At 38.2% G+C, this 21,242-nt stretch overlaps 1 protein-coding gene across 1 annotated transcript; it reads right to left on the bottom strand.

Annotated features, from left to right (window-relative positions):
• Nucleotides 1–16,236: 16,236 nt before the first annotated feature.
• Nucleotides 16,237–19,783, bottom strand: LOC125819790 (HIPL1 protein-like). The gene is made up of 7 exons (XM_049499232.1): nt 19,628–19,783; nt 19,349–19,506; nt 17,908–18,681; nt 17,370–17,586; nt 17,075–17,253; nt 16,745–16,968; nt 16,237–16,667 (listed from the first exon to the last, which is right to left on the bottom strand). The coding sequence occupies exons 1-7, from the start codon at nt 19,713–19,715 to the stop codon at nt 16,274–16,276; spliced, it is 2,034 nt and encodes a 677-aa protein (XP_049355189.1). The 5' UTR covers nt 19,716–19,783; the 3' UTR covers nt 16,237–16,273.
• Nucleotides 19,784–21,242: the final 1,459 nt, after the last annotated feature.

Below are 21,242 nucleotides of genomic sequence, written 5' to 3'. Positions count from 1 at the left end.
AGTATTTTGAGTTATTCAGTATTTCAGTCATAATATATTCAGTTATACATGCCTCAGTTTATGAATGCATCATTATCAGATTAATTGTGGCATTCTCAGTTTGCATGTTCAATTTCGAGCTATCCAGTATTTACAGAAACTTAGTCATAATGTGTTAACCACTTAATCTATTGGGAGTAGCATAATACCGAGTTGGACTAGGGTTTCAGCATACCCATATAGTCCCAGAACTACGAGCCACGTAGGTGTAAGTCCCCTCTGTGGGCAACATCAGTTTAGTGATCACGCCAGTCATGCCTCTATACCTTTGGCCGGGTATATTGGGTCCTCTCGATGAGGCGTATACATCAGACTCCACATTTAGCTCATGTGGTTTTATGTCGGTTATTAGTAGCTCCCACAGTTCAGTCAGACTCTATTGCATTGACCATATTTCAGTACAGTCAGTATTCAGTCTCAACATGTTATAAATTTGGTCATTGCATCAGTTAGCTCAGTATTCAGTATTTTCAGTATCTATATCATGTTCAGATTATTTCATTGCTTCATTGTTTTGTTCAGTTATATATTATTGTAGCTTTATGCTATCCTGCATGCTCAGTACCTTTCAAGTACTGATGCATATGTGCGCTACATCTTCTCGTGATGTAGGTTCAGGTTCTCAGCATCCAGATCACGCTTAGATCAATTTTCGATCTTCAATTCAGAAGCATCAGTGGTGAGTCCTCATTCTTCGAGGATTAGTGACATGTTTATCTTTATCGCTTTTAGTCTTTAGTTTCAGTTTTGCTAGACCTAGTTGCGGCATGTCCCAATATTTCTAGTCAGTTTAGAGGCTTATTTCAGACATAGTTAGATTCAGCTTAGTATTGAGTTAATATCTTCTTTGTATTAAACTCATCAGTTATCATATATCTCAGTTATAGTATATGGGTATTCCCCATCTTTTCATCTTATTTATGATTTAGCTTCCGCACAGTTTCTATTATTCAGATTATATTTAGTATGCTCATGATCATGCCAATAGGGTTAGCTTGGGATCACTTGTGGTCCTAGGTCCCGTGTCCCCGTCTCGGGGTAGCTCGGGGGGTGACACTTTTAGATGAATGTATTAATAAAATTGTGAATTTTTTTGTCAAATATTATTATGATCATGATTATGAAAGGATTTCTCACATAAGGATTCATAAGGTTGAAGGGTTTTCTCACCTAAGTTGAATCAAGATATAAGGAGCTATTATAGATGACTTTAGCTTGGATTGGTAGCTTAATTGTTCCTTTCCATGTATGATGAAATGAATATTATTAATGAATATTCCATGGGATTTTACATAGCAACAAGAGGATATTGAGATGGAGGCTCTCCCGTTAGTAGAACTTGGGTCTCTAGTAGCAATCTTATTGTACCTAACTATGTTCCCCCGTAAGATGTCTTAGGTAGTGGATCAACGTAAGCTAGAAGGTGATGGTCCTTACTTTGGTAAGTAGGATATCTCTTTTCAGTGTGGGATAGACATCGAATTCTATGTTATAGCTCACATGATCTATGTCAGTCAATGGTAAACAGCCCACAATAATGAACTATGTTACTTTCGAGTATCTCATAAAATGTTTTAAATATGTTAAGTTTGCATTGACCATGATTATGACTTTTGTTTCCTAACCTTTTATCTTATGATGTAGCTTGGTCATTGCATGTCCTGAAAAGTCTTTTTAGCATGATTTCATACCTTTTATACATTGTGATAATACTTAGTATATTCCATGTAGTAATGCATATTTTTGCCTGTATTATTTCAGTAATGTAGGATCTGATGCTCCTACCTCGCATACTTGTGGCTAGTTGATCTCATTGAAGATTCGAAGATCAAGAGTTAGTGAGTCCTCATTTTTTGAGGACTATGACATTTTTATTGCTTTTTTTATTTCAGTTTTCAGACATTTGTACGTGGTGCATGGGTTACATCTCAACCACTTCTTTGATGTATTCGATGACTAGTTGAGACTATGTTAGACTTCCACTTTTTCAAACTATGTTATGATATGAGAATGATACTCTTGAAATCTTTATTTCTATTATATTTTATGATGTATGCTAAGTGGCTTATGTAGGGCCTTTCGGGGTTCTATATGCCATGTTACACCTAGGGTATACTTTGGATCATGAAAAACTTGGTATTAAGAGCGTAAGGTTTAGAAAGGTCCTAGGACGTATCACAAGCTACGTCAAGTAGAGTCTTGTTCATGAGTGTGAAGCGTGCCACATTTATGAATAAAAGGCTATAAGATGTTTAGAAAATTCCAGTGCTTTCATTATTCTAAAGTTGTACGATAGAGTGTAACTCTATATATCTCACTCCTAATCCTTATCCAATGTTTTTTAGGATATTGTCCCTCGAACAACATACGTTCGAAGAAATGCAGGTGAGAATGTAGAACAAGAAGCTCCACAAGTTCTGATCTATCCTTGTCACGATCCATAGGTACACCCTAGACGTAACATGGCATACAAGACCTCGAGAGGCCTCATATAAGCCACTTAGCTTTCCTAGTCAATATAATATAAAATTGGTAAAATTTAAAATATTTTCAACATCAAAGTATTTATAAAACGAAGCGAAAGTCTCATACAATTGTCTCAAAACCATCTAATAGAAAGTTTCATAAGGAATCATGGGTACTCGCCTCCATGTCCTTTCATTATAAGACACAGGGTACTTGCCTCCACATCTTTCACTAATGGGTCATGGGTACTCGCTTCTATGCCCAACATCATATTAGGAACGTGGGGAGTCGCCGCTTGTTCAACTCTAAGGAATATGGGAAATTGCCTCATATACTTCTCATTTAGATGTCAAGGGTAATTGCCTCTAGCCTCATCAATTTCTTAGTCTTTTTATCTAGATTCAGTTTAGGTGAGCAATCCTTTCAACCTAAAATCATTTAATGTGAGAAAGCCTTTCACATTCATACTTAAGCAATTCATGTGGCAACTATCCCTTCCAGAACAATTACATCAATAATCAACAATTCTTAACATAAGCTTTACTCTCAAAGCACTACATCTCATAATCATCATATATCTTTTACTCTCAAAGTAATCAATATCATAATCATCACATATGCTATCAATTTCAAAGCAATTCTAGTGTATCTCATCAATCCTATAAGAATACATCTAAACCTACAACTTCTCCTTTCATGGCACCAAACCCATTTACATCAATTCCAACTTAGAAACATGGGTTAAGCACATGTACATGTAAATTCATCCTAAAAAAATGTAATCAATTCATGCATAAACAATCATAATCCACTAAATTGGATCCACATTCATCAAGACCAACAACATTAGGAGAAAACCCTAACTTCAATTGGGGAATTTCTACTTTTCAATTGGGGAATCTTGGGGGATCCATGGATGAAAAGTCATCATACCTTGATATCAAATCCCACAAATGCTTGACGATTGGAGACTTGACCTTGATCCTAGCTTGAACTTTTTCTTCTTCTTCAAGTCCTAGAGAGAGAAATATTTGAGAGGAAGAACTTGGGATTTCTTTTGGGTTTTGGAAATAATGACTTGAATGGGTGAGTTTTGTGGTTAAAATCACTTATATAGGGGTCCTAGGCTTGGGTAAAACGACATAGTATTAATTTAATTAAAACAAGAAACGACCCATGTGTCCCTAATTAAAAGTTGTTGAACCCCCTTCACGAGTGGGTTCACGAGCCGTCAAGGGCCACACGGCCCGTAGTGGTGCCCGCGGTCCTTGACCAGTGTCTAGGCTTTCCACCACTCAACCCCTATAAATCTAACTCTAGACCACGACCACTATCACGGCCCATACTGGCTGATGAGTACACAAATTGGACTCATTTAGGGCTTTGTTTTAATGGAAATAGTGTCCTTGAATGCTTGTTTTACCTCAATACCTGATAAAAATGCTGAAGTTTCAGGTATTTGAAGTTTTAGCGGAAGCATGGAAACTTAGGCGCAAAACGAAGCAAATAGGGCTGAAAAGAACAAGAAATGAATCCTACGGATCGTCGAGTTTAACTTGGCGAGTTGCCGAAACAACATAAACCGCCCTTTGTTCCAGTACGCGAAGCCTTGAAGGAAGTGGATCAAAAGTCGAGGAAAGGAACAGTCGGCGGGTCGCCGATCAGTTCCGTGAAGCAATACTGTACCGCCCAATGATCCAGAATGCAAGGATGCTAAAGGTAAGACACTGAAGGTGATGAGTTGACCAAAGGGCGGATCGCCAAGTTCATCGGCGATCTCGACTAATGTGGCCGAACAATCCTCCGCAGAACAATCTGTGAAAACTATAAATACTATTTAGAGTTGTAGTCTTAAGAGAGTTTGAAGTGTGGAACAATTATTATTATTATTTTCACTTTAGAATATACTTTAGCTAATAATTTTTTCTCTCAAGTTTGGAGAGGGTTTTGTGGAGACTTGAAGAAAGGAGTTCTTCTTCCACAAGTTGGAAGTGGATCTTCTCTATTCACTTCCCTTTGCTTAATTCAAGGTTTAATTTCTTTTACCCAATTGATTTGTTTATCATGTTAGGTATAATTTCTTATTTCTTGATGTGTGGCTAAAAACCCCCCCATTCTTGGGGTATGATTTAGTAAATATAGGTTGATATTCTTGTTGGGTCTTGCTTGCTAATCGGTTAGATGTATGTTAATGGTGATTTCACCTATTAGTTGTGGTTTAATCTAAAGGGGTTGTAGTTGCAAATACAAAGCCACACATGTATTTTCGGCTTGCCCGAGAGGGAGGTCGCGAAACCAAAACCACTAGACTGATGGCCTAAGGAGTGGGTCGACATGAGGTTCAGCCTGAGAGGGTGAACCCTAGTCCCATATCCTAACACTCAGCTCGAGAGAGTGAGGTGGGTAAGGCGTAGGATGGTCTTCATGCGACAAATGGGTGTCTGAGAGGAACACATTTGAAACGGGGTAAGTTGCCCGAAAGGGAACTTATTTCCATTTAAAGCTTAGCCTAGTCACTATTATCTTGCAAATTTCCTATTGAAAGCATGTACCCAGCGATTTATCTCAACTTGTATTGTGGTCACATCCCAAGAATATTTCCCCATACCTGATTTTCTTGTTTATTTTGCCGTTTTAGCACTTGTTACAAAACCCCCATTTGATATTTGACACTTTCGTGTCACTTCCTTTAATTTACTATGTCTTTTATCGCAAATGTATTTAGCTACGACTAATTCGAATGAAATTCTAATTGGCTATTAATTCTCAAAACCGCTCCTTTGGGACACGACCCCAACCCTCGGTTGGGTTACTATATTATCGATGATCGTAGACACTCATACCGTAAGTTAGTGTCATTGGTCACGATAAGCATCAATGGCCTTTACGAGTCGTTTAGTGGCTCGTGGGAGGGCCTAACATTTTAGGCAATTTTGGGAGCTCACTGCCTCACCTCCACGGGCACCACCACGAGCCGTGGTGCCCACTACGAGCCGTCAAGGTGCTCGTGCGAGGTAAGCCTCCCTTGGCTAGCTACTGCCTAAGCTCCACGACCACCAAAACAAGTTGTAGTGCCCTTCACGATCCGGGTGGGCCTTTGTGAAGGGTGCCAAGGCTCAAATCTCTAGCTCTTGACTTAGAACTTAGCCCCTAGTTTAGCCTACTAGATTTTGAGGTGTTAAATTATCCCCCCCCCCCTCCCCTCGGGAACATTCGTCCTCAAATGGAATTCTAGACACCTCTTGAAAGACAAGACTCAATACTAGCAGCCAATCATGCATGCAATCTCATCTAAATGCACATATCAAGGAGGAAACATCGACTCCAAGCTAAACATACTCAATGCACCATAAGGAAGGTAGGTACTAGACCTAGCAACCGAATATGCATGAAATTTCAAGATTTCTCATATTCAAGGAGGAACTACCATCTCAAAGCTAAAATCATGCTCAACTCAATCTCATGGAGCCTATATGCAATTCATTCTCAAAAGCATATCTAAAGAATGTTTAACAATTCATCTCATGAAGTCTATAGGCACTCAATGCACAACAACATGAGGAAAATCAATTATGCAAACTCATTTTCTTTCAAAAAACAAGTTTTTCATGAACATGCATAAAATAAGAAAATCATGGGAATATCTCACACATGACACCAAAACAAAGAGCAAACCATGAGGAACTCATTACCTCAAGCTAGAGTAAGAGTAAAAGGAAAAATATGAGGATATCAGGACATCATATCAGCCTCGGCCTCCCAAGTAGCACCCTCAACTAAATGATTCCTCCACAATACTTTCGTAGAAGCAACTTCCTTGTTTCTCAATCTCTTAACTTGTCGATCTAAAATCTCAACCAGAACTTTCTCATTAGAAAGACTTTCATCAACTCCCAAACCTTCTAAGGGGACTATAGATGTCGGATCTCCAACACACTTCTTTAGCATAGAGACATGGAATAACGGATGCACCGATGCCAAATCATTAGGAAAATCAAGCTCATAAGCAACCTTACCAACACTTCTCAAGATTTGATATAGGCCTACATAACAGCGACTATGCTTCCCATTCTTACCAAACCTCGTTACACCCTTTGTCACTCCTCGAGGCTACCCCCTGGACGTAAACACGGGACCTAGGATCACGAGTGACCCCAAGTTAATCCTGAGGTTGCATATCATAAGCATACAAAAAGATTACTAAATAAATATACTATGCAGAAGCTTAAACAGTGATAACTAAAAGTGGGGAATACCCAATACTGATTTGAATATATAAAAGACTATGAGTTTAATAACAATTGGAGGATCAAACTTAAAACTAAAACTAAATCTAGTACTATGTCTGTTAAACCCTCTAACTAACTAAAGTTGTTGGGACATACCCCCAATTAACTCTAGCAAAACTAAAAACAGAATAAAAAGACTAAAGTATAAAGCATGTCTATTGTCCTCGAAGTATGAGGACTCACCACTGAAGCTACTGAACTGGAGATCGGGAATCGATCTATGTGTGATCTGGATGCTGAGTACCTGAACCTACATCATGAAAGGATGTAGCGCAGAGTATGCGTCATTACTTGGAATGTATTGAGCATGTAGGATATAGAGTATAGCTGAACAAAATACATAACTAAACAAATCATACTGAGCAATAACATAATCTGAACTAAATGTAAATGCTGAAATATACTGAAGGTTGAGCTAAATGCACTGACCAAGTACTAATCTTGAAAATGACATATTGAGATTGGATGCTGAAATATAACTGAAGACCTAGTCAAATGAACTGAAGTCTGACTGTGGGAGCTACTATTAACCGACATAAAACCACATGAACTAAATATGGAGTCTGATGTATACACCCCCATCGAGAGGACCTAATATACCTTGCCAGGGGTATAAAGGCATGACTGTTTGATGTATAAGCCCCATCGATAGGACTCAATATACCTTGCCAGGGGTATAAAGGCATGAATGATGTGATCACTAAAGTTGATGCCCAATAGAGGGGACTGATAAACCTATGGGGGAACTTAGTTCTAAGACCATGAGGGTACACTGAACCCTAGTCCAACTCGGTCTAAGCCTACTCCCAACTAGAATGTGTATGACATAACAAAATTGAAATACTAGATAGCTCAATGTTCTGACATGCAAATCTAAGAATGCAACATTTAAATACTGACAATGAAGTATTCTTAACTAGGGCATGCATATCTGTTTAAACTGACCTAGCAAGTGTAATTCATGAACTAAAAGAATCTACACAACTAGGGTTCTGAGTTTCATACAAAGAACTGAACAAACTTTCCAAGAAACATGCTATTTTGATTATGGATACTATAACAATTGAAATCACAACAATCTTCTAAGATTTTACAAACCCTTGGTCTAAACAGTATATGGAGAATCAAGAATCTGACTAAATTCTAGGGACCTAGTGGATATAAGGAACCCACTCGTGAAATCCCACATGCCTGGTGATGAAATCTATAGACAAATCCTTTGATTTCGGGGCTGAAACTTTGAAGAACACTGCTTCTTATTCTTGGGAGTTTTGGTCGACTTTTCCTCTTCTTTTTGCTCCAAGTTTTGATGATTTTAGGTGAATGAGGGTTCTGGGTAAGTCTGACTAAGTTATTAGGCTTAGACTGAGTAAACCACGTAGTTTAGGCATAAAACGACAAAGCTTAAGTGCCCAACGCATGGGAAAAAGACCTAAATGACCCTAACTTAAAAGCTGCCGAAGGGCACCCACAGAGGGACATACAGGCCGTAGGTCGACCTACCAACCGTAGGTGGGGTCGTCGGTCAAGTCTGCCCGACAGGGCTTCACTAAAAAGAGCATAACTTTTTACTCGGAGATGAGATTTTAGCAAACTCGGTGGCGCTGGAAAGAGGATTCAATCATCTATCATTTGGTAGTTCATGGGCCACATAATTCCTTTTGTGATAAGGTTTATGACTTTTTTAAGTTGACCCAACAGCAATTTCCCTCTAACTTGTTGTTGACCTACGGTCAGACCTATGGTCCGTAGGTCCAACCACGGACCGTACTGGTCGACTGTGGGTGGGATCAAAGACCATAAATATTTGGTCCTCAATGATGGACCCCACCTATGAACCGTGTGTCAGACCACGGACCATCGGTGACTTCCATGGTTCTTGCACCAGGTCTGGAAAGCTGCATTTTTTTCTATCTTTCTCAAATTTGAGGTGTTACACCCTTCATGGGTGAGATTTTCAAGTAAACCCAATCATCAACATCAAACTCAAGATCTCTTCTTCAAACACGGGATAGGACTTTTGTCGACTTTGGGCTGTTCTCAAACTCTCTCTAATAAGTCATACTTTTTTCCATAGCCTCATGAACTGACTCGGGTCCTATCAAGGCGACTTCACCCACCTCAAACCAACCTATAAGAGATCTACACCTTCTACCATAAAGAACCTCATATGAGGCCATAGCAATGCTAGAGTGATAGTTATTATTATAAGCAAACTCAATCAATGGCAAGTGATCATTCCAATTTCCCTTGAAATCAATGACACATGCTCTCAACATATCTTCCAAAGTTTGGATAGTTCGCTCCGCTTGCCCATCAGTTTGTGGGTGAAAATTCGTGCTAAGCTTAACTTTAGTGCCAAGACCCTTTTGAAAAGACTTCCAAAACTGAGAAGTAAACTGAGTACCTCTATCGGAGATAATGGACAAGGGCACTTCATGCAACCTTACCATTTCCCCCAAAAACAACTCAACATAGTCTTCCACCGAATAAGAAACTTTGACTGGAATGAAATGGGCCGATTTCGTCATTCAGTCTACTATAACCCAAATCGAATGTATTGTCACCGAACGCGAGGCAAACCAACTATGAAGTCCATATTCAAATCTTCCCACTTCCAAGTAGGAATACTAATTTCTTGGGATAAACCTCTTTGTTTCTGATGCTCAACTTTCACTTGTTGGCAATTAGGACACTTAGCCACAGATCCCGCAATATCCTTCTTCATCCCATTCCACCAATAGACCTCCTGCAAATCACGATACATCTTGGTGGATCCCGGGTGAATGGAATACCGAGAACTATGGGCTTCTGACAAATGACCTTGATATCTATGTACACCATCTCCCCCTTAGGAGAAAACCTCTACGGATTTCTTAAGCACCGTTTCTCTCAATTCTACTAAAGTTGGATCAAGACATTGATTAGCTTCCACATCCATCACAAAAGACGATTCTGAACCACTATGAACCATAACACTACCCTTGGTAGAGTCCACTACTGAACATATCAAGGTATTGTCTAAACACCCTATTCATCGAATCCATAAATGTCGCCGGAGCATTAGTCAAACCAAACGACATCACAAAAACCTCATAATGACCATGCTGGGTTCTAAAAGCCATTTTTGGAATATCATCACCCTTCACCCTCAATATGTGATAACCCGACCTATGGTCAATCTCAAAGAAGTAACTCACTCCTTGGAGTTGGTCAAACCAGAAATTTATTTCCCTTTCGGGAGGAATACCAGGTAAATCATGTAGGAACACTTTCGGATACTCATTACCAACGGAAACCGACTCAAGAAAAGGGGTTTCAGAATCCATATCTCTCACCCTAACTAGATGGTACATGCAAACCTTAGAAATCATCTTTCTAGCTTTATGACAAGAAATAAAATGACCTTTCGGTATAGAACTTCCCCCATTCCACTTTAGGACAGGCTCATTCAGGAACTAAGATTTGTATACATGGGTTCTACAATCAATAGAAGCATAACAAGAGTGTAGCCAATCCATACCCAGAATAACATCAAAATCTAGCATATCAAGCTGTACCAAATCAACAACAGTAACTCTATGGGATAAGGAAATGGGACACTTTCTATAGACCCTCTTAGCCACAATAGAATCACCAACAGGAGTAGAGACAAAAAAAGGATCTAACAACACATCAAGGAGCACATCAAATCTCATGGCCACATATGGCGTCATAAAGTACAAGGTAGCACCGGGATCAAGTAAAGCATAAACATCAAGTTGAAAGACTTTCAACATACCGGTGACCACATCGGGAGAACCCTTTTGTTCACCACAAGTCTGAAGTGCATAGAACCTATTTTGCTTGGGAGCTCTAGTACTCGAACCACTTGGACCGGATGAAGGATAGGTTTGAGCCCTGCGACGACTATCTCCCTCATTCTTAGCAACTGAATGATAATTCCTTATCTTGTGATCCGTCTTACCACAACCAAAACAAGCATTGGAACCCGCTAGACATTTACCTTTATGATTTCTTCCACACTTAGCACAATTTAGCAATGAAGGCCCATTAACACCTCCTTGAGCTTTAGGTTAGACACCCTCTCTTTGTTGGAGTTAGGAGTATTAGAGGAACCTTGCCTGGAAAACCTTCATCGATACCTAGGACGACCATGTCCATCGTACCTAGCATGAGAGAAATTACTATCACCAATTCTAGACCTCTTATTCTCCCTAGATCTTTCCTTAAGTTTCTCCTCTTCAATATGTTGGGCATGAGTCATAAGACGAGAAATATCTATCTCATGGACAAGCATAGTCGTACGACACTCTTTCACTAACAATTTGGACACACCCGAAACGAACTTGCTCATCCTTGGCCTAGAGTTGGCAACTATAGACGGAGCATATTTTGACAATTGAGTGAATCTCAAGGCATATTCTTTCAAGCTCATATTTCTTTATCGGAGATTGATAAACCAAGAACTTTAGCCTCTCTCATCTCAAGAGGAAAGAACCTATCAAGAAAAGTGGACTTAAACCTTTCCCATTATATGGGACCCGCATCTACCGGCTTTGTTTCCTTCCATTGGTTGATCCAAATTTGAGTAACCCCCTTAAGTTGATAAATGGCCAATTCTGCCTTTTCCACCGGAGTCACTCCATTTAGTCAAGATCTTGTAAACCTCATCAATGAACTCTTGAGGATCTTCCTCAACCTTATAACCATAGAATTCTAGAGGATTCATCCTAGTGAGTGAAGTTCCTCACTCTAGATGTCGTTGTACCCACATTTGGGTTCACGAGGTTCACAACTTTCCTATTGTCTTGGGCCATCACGGCTTGAGCCAATAGTTAAAATGCAGTCCCAAACTCCACATTAGTCACTTGCTCGGCCAAAGGGTCAACCGGAGCTTGAGGAAGAGATCCTTCACTAAACTCTTCTCCCTCAGTCCATCTAGCAAAAATTATTCGAGCAGTCATGTCCTTTAGACCATCAAATGAGGATTAGTAGAAGTGTCCTATTGAGTTAAACTCTATCGCACGACTTAGAGTAATGAACAAGTGAAGTTTCCTAAGCATTTTGTAGCCTCTCATTTATAAATGTGGCGCGTTTCACACTCATGAACAAGACTCTACTAGACGTGGTTTTGAGACATCCTAGAACCTTTCTAGGCCTTGTGCTCTGACTATCAAGTTTGTCACGACCCAGGGATACACCCTAGATGTAACATGGCATACAAGACCCCAAGAGGCCTCATATAAGCCAATTAGCTTTCATAGTCAAGATAATAGAAAATCGGTAAAATTTAAAACATTTTTAACAGCATCGAAGTCTTTATAAAACAAAGCGGAAGTCTCATACAATTGTCTCAAAATCATCTAATACAAAGATTCATTGGGACATAGCCCATACAACAATGTTCAAAACTAAAATAAAAAGAACATAAGGAAATGGTGGTCAAATCCTCGAATGTTATGAGGACTCACCAATCTTCAAGTCTTGCCTATACTATAATCCTAGCCACGGGGATAAGAGTCGGGAATGTCAGACCCTACATTTCGATAAGAAATGTAGGCAAGAGTATGTGTTAGTACAAGAATCTACTAAATATGATAGCTTGCATAAACATCAACATAAGCATAAGAGTTAGACAATATAAGTCATAAGCATAATCAATGCACATAATAAATCATTTCAACATAAAAGGAATACTTCTTAAAGTAACCTCAAAGCATACTTAGCCAAGATATGAGTAATCCTCCACTAGTCTTACACATCATAGAAGGCAACCTTAGCAATCATCCAAGCTCATCACCTACCATTCTCATATTTAGCTTATCTTTTATAGACATGGGGAATCACATCATTGCCTTCCTATAAAGGCTAATGGGTAGTCGCCTTTTGCCTTACATATATGGTCATGGGTACTCGCCTATATGTCCATCTTAATAGATCATGGGTACTCGCCTCCATGCCCAACATCATATGACATGGGTACTCGCCTCCACATCATTTCATAAGGAATCATGGGTACTCGCCTCTATGTCCTTTCATTATATGACAAGGGTACTCGCCTCCACATTTTTCACTAATGGGTCATGGGTACTCGCCTCCATGCCCAATATCATAATAGGAACGTGGGGAATCGCCGCTTGTTCAATTCTAAGGAATATGGGAAATCACCTCATATACTTCTCATTTAGATGTCAAGGGTAATTGCCTCTAGCCTCATCAATTTCTTAGTCTTTTTATCTAGATTCATTTTAGGTGAGCAATCCTTTCAGCCTAAAATAATTCAATGTGAGAAAGTCTTTTACATTCATACATAAGCAATTCATGTGGGAACTATCCCTTCCACAACAATTACATCAATAATCAACAATTCTTAACATAAGCTTTACTCTCAAAGCACTACATCTCATAATCATCATATATGCTTTCCTCTAAAAGCAATAAATATCATAATCATCACATATGTTTCAATCTCAAAGCAATTCTAATGTATCTCATCAATTCTATAAGAATACATATAAACCCACAAATTCTCCTTTCATGGCATCAAACTCATTTACATCAATTACAACTTAGAAACGTGGGTTAAGCATGGGTACATGTAAATTCATCCTAAAAACATGTAATCCTATCAATTCATGCATAAACAATCATAATCTACTCAATTGGATCCACATTCATCAAGACCCACAACATAAGAAGAAAACCCTAACTCAAATTGGGGAATTTCTACTTTTCAATTAGGGAATCTTGGGGGCTCCATGGATGAAAGGATTCCATGGATGAAAAGCCATCATACCTTGATATCAAATCCAAAAAATGCTTGAGGATTGGAAACTTGACCTTGATCCTACCTTGAACTCTTTCTTCTTCTTCTTCAAGTTCTAGAGAGAGAAATATTTGAGAGGAAGAACTTGAGATTTCTTTTGGGTTTTGGAAATAATGACTTGAATGGGTGAGTTTTGGGGTTAAAATCACTTATATAGGGTCCTAGTCTTGGGTAAAATGACATAGTATTAATTTAATTAAAATCAGAAAAGACCCATGTGCCCCTAACTAAAAGTTGTTGAACCCCCCTTCACGAGTGGCTTCACGAGCCGTCAATGGCCATAAGGCCCATAGTGGTGCTCATGGTCCTTGACCAGTGGCTAGTCTTGCCACCACTCAACCCCTCGAAACCCAACTCTAGACCACGACCACTCCCACGGCATGTAGTGGCCTTCACGAGCCGTTTAGTTCCTCGTAGAAGGGCCTAACATTTTAGACAGTTTTGGGAGCTCACTTCCTCACCTCCATGGGCACCACCACGAACCGTAAAGGTTCTCTTGGGAGGTGAGCCTCCCTTTGCTAGCTACTGCCTAAGCTCCACGACCACCAAAACGAGTCTTGGTGCCCTTCACGGTCCGTTTGGGCCTTTGTGGAGGGTGCCAAGGCTCAAATCTCTAGCTCTTGACTTAGCACTTAGCCCCTAGCTTAGCCTACTAGATTTTGAGGTGTTACAATCCTTTGGCCGAAGAAGATACTCATGTTGGATTCTGAGCCGCTTTCCTAGTGTTGACTCAAGCTATGAGGGCTCAAAGTCGTCAAAAGTCCTATGCAGTTGTTAGAAGAAGAGACCTGGAGTTTAGTGTTAATGATTGGTTTTAGGTGAAGATTTCACTTATGAAGGGGGTCATGAGGTTTGGTAAGAATGGAAAGCTTAGTCCCCTTTATGTTGGTCCTTATTAAGTGTTGAGGCATATTGGCAAGGTTGCATGTGAACTTAAGTATCCTAATGATATGGCATCGGTACATTCGGTATTCCACTTTTCCTTATTGAAGAAGTATATCGAAGATCAAACATCTATTGTACCATCGTAGAGTCTTGGTATAAAAGAAAGTATTTCGTATGAAGAAGTTCCAATTGAGATTCTAGACCGACAAGTTCAGAAGTTAAGGAAAAAAGAGGTTGCATCCATAAAGGTGTTGCAGAGGAATCAAATGGTTGAGGGTGGTACTTGGGAGGCCGAGGCCGTTATGATATCCCGATATACTCATCGCTTTCCCTCTATTCCTATTCTAGCTTAAGGTATTTAGTTCCTCATGGTTCATTCATCGGATCCATGTGTCGTAGTCATTCTCATGTTTCCATATGCATGCATATATGTTTTATGAAATGATGTTTTGAGTTTGTTTTAGCTTGGAGACGATTTTCCTCCTTGGTTATGTTCACTTATGTGATTGCATTCATGTTGGGTTGGTAGATATCTTTCTCCTACTCTTTTAAGGCTAGCTTGAGTCTCATTCGAGGACGAATGTTTCCAAGGGGGAGATATTGTTACACCTCGGATTTTAGAAAAGTAAAAGATTTCATTTTTAGCCATTGTTGTGTTCTATAGCTCCAGTCTACGAGCCGTAGAATCTTCTACAGACTGTAGAAGGCATCCGTAGAAAGTGGGGTTGAGTTTTGGGAAAATCAAGTTTTTGAAGTTTAGTCTACGATTGACCAGGACGGTCCGTTGAATGGCCTACGGGGCATAGATAGGTCTCGTAAGAAGGTCCCAGACTTAGTGAAATTTTAGGGTTAAAGTTAAATTCTATGGTCGGGGTGTACAGACCGTAGAAGGTTATACAGGCCATAGACCGGTCTCGTCAAATTTGATTAAAATTTAGGGCTTCAGTACTTGGGCTACGGTTGACCAGTATAGGCCGTATAAATTTCTACGGTGCGTAGGTCACAACCGTAGACCGAGTCGGTAGTTATTTTTAAGGGGGTTTTGGGTCTTTTCCCTATGTGTTTAATAACAAAGTTATGTCGTTTTGACCCCTATTCTAAGCCCTATATAAGTATTTTAAGTCCTAAAACTACCTAATTCTAAATAGTTCTCCTAATTCCCAAATCTCAACTACATTCATCCTCTCCAATTCTCTATCAAGCTAAGGAAGAAGAACTCAGGGTTCTACCGAGGATATCCAATTCACCATAGCTTTTGGGCTTTTATCATCAAGTTTGTGATGAAGTAGTAGAAAAATGCCTTGCAGACAAGAGTGATAACAGGAATGCGTGATGGTTGTCTGACATGTTTCTGCATCCTGTTGCTGGTCATCTTGTTGCTAATTTTGGAACTAGTGACAAAAACCTAGTTTCTTGCTCCCCATGATGCTAATCTTTCTCATGCTGTCAAGTTAGTTCAAGTTGTTTTACTCTGTAAGTCATCAGATGATATTTTGAGATAGGCGAGTCTACTATACTTGGTATTTGTGTATTTTTTACTCACTTCCGTTTCTTCAAAGAACTAAAGCTGAGTACAGTTTTAAATGCATGCTGCAATTTAGCATTTCAGTACACTTTTGCTTTCTTTGCTTTGCTTAGATTTGTACCATGCGATGCAGGGAGGTGAAAGGAGGACTGATGGATCAGATCACCTTTAAAACAATCCTGCTTGGATCGGAGCATGCAAGCTAGGTAAAAATTTCATGTCATAATCACAGTGCAATAACTACAGGATGAAGCTAGTCAAAAACAGCAGACAGTAAAGAAGAAGGACCGAGCAGAGATCTGCTTTAGCAATGTGACCATCTGAAGGTGCAGAGGGACGTGGTGTCTCAGCAGTCCTTGCTGTCTCCATCGAGCAAGTGTACTTGCAGCGACTTGGACGAACCACTCTGTATACACCGGTGCTTGTTAAAATATAGGCATCCTTCCTGTTATCCTGTCCAAATGAGAATATGTAACCTAAAGCAGGCAATGGACTATTGGGAACTGAGCTGCAATTGAGAGGGGAATCATGAGCACAACTGAAACGGATGCTTCTTGCTGTAAAGTTCCCACTGTTATACGGATTTTCTTGAGCTGCCCAAAAGTTCTTAGCATACAAATCTCCATAGAGGTAACTGCAAATGCAACCATCCTTATGTTAAGTATAGTTTCCTAATCGTATATCAACAAGCTAGGGTGTGTTCATATTTACCTTCCATATATGCAGGGATCAGTCTTGGAGCGATAAACATAACCACCTGATATGGCCGCAGATCCAACTTCTTTGTTTACTTCAGAATGGGTGTATCCTAACACTGGGAAGATGGGATCAACAAAATCATCAGCTGAAGCATTTTTAAAGCGTAAAGGACCTTCATACATGCTCCATCCATAGTTTCCCCCTTTCGTGATGATGTCAACTTCTTCATACTGATCCTGCATGATTGTCAGAAACTCAGCACTAAGATACCAGGTAGCATGTTAAAGATCTTAACAAACAGAGATGTTATAGCTCTCAACAAAATTGTGATTGTCATTGAACCTGTCCAACATCCGCACAGATGAAGTAAGAAGGCTTTTCTGAATCAAAGCTACAGCGCCAAGGATCTCTCAGTCCAAGCGCCCAAATTTCTGGCAGCAAATCTTTATCTTGTGAATAAGGATTATCTCGAGGAACCGAATAGTTACCCCAATGTCCTAGATCTGATATCTCTTCTTGACCTATTGAAAAAATCACCTTAGTGTCTCATGACATAACTCAACAAACTGTGCAAGGCAGGCAATTGGCCTTTTAGTTTGTGTCAATTATTGTAAAGCAAATAAATCAAAGTGCTCACTTGGTATGTTATCAATATCAACCCTCATTATTTTTCCAAGTAATGACTTCTTATTTTGAGCAAAATTGAAAGAATCACCCTTGCTTCCACCATCTCCCATCATAAAGTAGAGATATCCATCTTCAGGGCCAAAGAGTATTTGTCCTCCATGATTAGCTGTGAATGGAAGCCCCATTGTAAATATTCTCCTCACTTCTGATGGTTTCACCTTCTCTGCCTACAAAATGTATGAAGTTTCAGTCAAACAAGACAACATATAGTGCTTGCAATGAAACCTTTGAACTGGAATTGGAGAAAGTAGGTTCTAACAGCTTAAGTTTTAAGATGAGCTGGTAACGTCCATGGTATCAGAGCAAGTATAAGGCATGGTTTAAAGTCTCTCCACAAGCCATAATCAAAAAGAGTTATCGTGTGCTTTAGCCCATAAAAAAGAATCAGACCAACACGTGATGAGCATTGTTAGTGATAAAAAGTAAATAAAATCTAATAAGTGGCTCTCTAGCTGCTGTTTAAGAACACAATGGAGTGAAAAACCAACCAGTGATGGATTTGATGCAGTCCCATTAGCACTGAACTCTGAAACAACAGAATGGTATTGGCATGGCTGCTTATTATCCTCTGATTTTATCTTAGAAGGATCACAACCAACATCTGAATTACAAGCACATCTTCCAGCACAGCTAGGAGACTTAGATTTGTCACAGTTATATGATGCAAAAAACCTGCCATTCTTTGCAAAGTTTGGATGAAAAGCCATCCCCATCATCCCATATCTTGCATCCAAATAAACCTCATCTGTTAAATCAGCAAATGGACTTGATTCATCAAGCCCCATGCTTTCTCCTGAATCTTGATCTGGTATATTTGCTAGCCAAATTTTTCCAGCCTGATTGGAGAAGAATGCTCGGTTCGATCCATCAGGATGAGGGACCATGTTGAGGTAAGCTCCATCAGCAATATTCTCAAAACACATTCCATCCGGAGTCTGTAAAGTTTCATTTTTCTTGAGTGAAATTTGTTCTCCATTGAAACATAATGAATCTTTATCAGAGTTTCCACCAAATGCTTCGCAGAAATCGGCTTTCGATTGCCAGAAGTCTGTTAACAAGGAGGAGTTCAAGTTTTTGGTTCCTCCTGCTTTGGTTTGCAAGGATGGTGCAAAAGGAGAATTTGTTATTGATATGTTTTGGCAAGAATCCCAAACAGATGAACAAAAGTTGTTTGCTGATGCAACAGTTGAATTGCAAAGAACAGGAACTGGTCTTGGCTCTGATTTTACCTTAAACAACTCTGCTGAAAACTGATCACATGTCTGAACAAAAAAAGGGAAATATTTTGGATTAGTTTTATTATTAAAATAGAATTACCTTGGAATTTGTTCATCAGTTGTTGAAACTATTCTGATGTAAGTTGTCAAAATTTATTTTCCTTCTTCAAGAATTCGAGAAAAAGAATAAATTAAGCTAACCACAACAACAACATACTCAGTGTGGTTTCACGAGTGGAGTCTTGGGAGGGTGAGGGGTACGTAGACCTTACCCCTACATTAGTGGGGTAGATAGGTTGTTTCCGATATACCCTCGGCTTAAAGGATGAAGAAATTTTTTAAAATGCTCCAACTTCAACTTCCATAAACATGTTTAAGAATGACATGAGGAAGAGCAAAGTTTGTTGATCAGATATTAAAACTATTTCTTATTTGAGTTTTCAACTGTCAAGATTCATAATATTTCTTCAAGAATATGGCAAAAAAAGCAAATTTAGCTAACCCCATCAAGAAAATGCTAAAGGTGAAAACTTTTTAAATGCTTAATTTCCACTAACATATATGAGTTATTTAGCTCAAGACTCTTCAAGTATGTCAAATCCTCCAAACGTAGTGAATTTTTCTCGAAGGATCCAACATAAGTGCGCGACAATACTTTTGAAGAGTCTGAACCATAGAGCGTATAAAAAATTATCAAAATTAGAAAACTTACTGAGCAAAGTATTGATTTGACAGCAGAACTACATGAAGTATCAGATATTTTCATACCCTCAAAAGCCTTCTGCAATTGCACATTTTTGGAAGAGTCGCAACATACTCTTCCATTATATGGACAAAAAGCCAAAGCCTTTTTAGGAATAACAGGTGCTCCTACACAATGAATAAGAACAATTAGCAAAAGAAAACAAAAATTTGTATAAAAATAACATCTTGATAGAGATTGAACTACTCTCATCATAAAAAAATTTGAAAAAAAATTAAAATAACTTACTTAAATCTGTGCATAAAGGGAGTGAATAAGATGGAGAGATGAAGTTATACAGAAGGAGACAAATGAATGAGGAGAGCAACTTATTCATTTTGGGAAAGATGAAACAGAGAGGACAAGAACAAACATGCAGCAGCAAATCTGGATTTTACTCCCTTCTAATTCTTATATATATAAAATATAAATATATATCTATAAATTATATATAAGTAAACAGATAAGGGAAAAGATAAAGTGAACCTTTGCTACCATATTCTTAAAAAAAAAAAAAGAGTTTCCATTAATAATATGAGAATATGAGTTTAACTCTTTATGTCGTGACAGAGGCAGATTCAAGATTCAAAATTTATTATTTCTATGTTCATTTCAACTCAAGTTAATAAGTATATCATGGTATATGTGTTTACAGTCAAATATTTAGTTGATTTCTTGACATGTACATAGAGTTTAGGCAATACTTATTAAATTTACGTAAACCGATATGTTACATTATAAATTTACCCATGTGCACTAGTATAAAAGAAATGCTATGATGTAAGGTGATTGGAGGAATTCGGAATTTAAGTACTATAGGTTTAGCCTTTAAAATTCTTAAACATTGAAACTATTGTATAAAATTATGAGTTCATCTATGCTCTTGAAGAATAAAGTGGTTGCCATATAGTCTAGTATATACATTAGAGTATTTTTTTTTTTTAAATACTATTATTAACCTACTCAGTGTATTCTTACAATTAAAATCTGAAGAGGATGGTGTACACACAATCTTACTCTTATTTTTTAGAAGCTAGAGATAATTTCTGGAAAAAAAAATTCAACTTATTTAAAACAGTTTAAAATAAATTTGAAAAGAAAATATTATAACGAAGAATAGAACAATATCAGCAACATATACTTTAAGTAATGATTTTCAAGAAAGTGTTTGAATTTTCTCATGATCTTTTTAAACTTTAAGGTATGATTGAATTATGTGCACCAAAATTGGTTAGAAATTGGAAGGCACGATCAATAATAATAATTCTAAGACTTTTGGATTTGACTTGTAGCCACTATACATAAATCTTAGTGGATGAGTAGTGGTTGAAAAGGCCAGCAATGATAAAAGGACAAATAAATAGATATTTTATTACAAACCCATAAAGGTTGGAATTTTTATTATTATTTTCTACTTTTTAAAAGGTAGATTTGAAATGTGTTACATTGATATTATTGTCTTGTAGGTGTATACATTTATTGCTTTCAAATTTCTTGACTGATTGTACTTTTTGCCTACAATTTAAAAGGTTGTAGTAGTGGGTTCAGACTTCAACCACTAGAGTTTATGGGTGGATTTAAATCATCAAAAATTGAATTATTTAATAAAATTGAGATTTGTTGTATCAGAGTTTGATTTATTATGTCGGATTAATGAACTTTAAAAAATAAGTATTTGGTATTGAAAAATTCTTTTTGATCAGAAAATTTGGCAAGAATGATATTTTATCTATGTTATTTTACCTTTTAAAACATTTTTACCCTTTTAATTTTATTACATTTTAACTAAAAAATGAAAAAAAGATCTGTTTGTTTTAAAATAAAAAAAAATATTCTAGTTTTTCTAATTTTCTGGCTAAATTTT

This window comes from Solanum verrucosum, unplaced genomic scaffold, assembly GCF_900185275.1.
Source record: "Solanum verrucosum unplaced genomic scaffold, falcon-dt-bn FXZP01000239.1, whole genome shotgun sequence".
Classification (NCBI taxonomy): domain Eukaryota; kingdom Viridiplantae; phylum Streptophyta; class Magnoliopsida; order Solanales; family Solanaceae; genus Solanum; species Solanum verrucosum.
The sequence above is the reverse complement of the archived record's forward strand: the minus strand, read 5'-3'. Positions and strand labels throughout refer to the sequence as shown.

Bases quoted from the DNA above. Each gene is read 5' to 3' on its own strand.
- LOC125819790 (XM_049499232.1), bottom strand. From the start codon at position 19,715: ATGAATAAGTTGCTCTCCTCATTCATTTGTCTCCTTCTGTATAACTTC. The intron at 17,587-17,907 runs GTTGGTTTTTCA...TACATTTTGTAG, and splicing joins CTGCATCAAATCCATCACTG to GCAGAGAAGGTGAAACCATC. The intron at 16,969-17,074 runs GTTCAATGACAA...ACAATCATGCAG, and splicing joins TCTGTGCGGATGTTGGACAG to GATCAGTATGAAGAAGTTGA.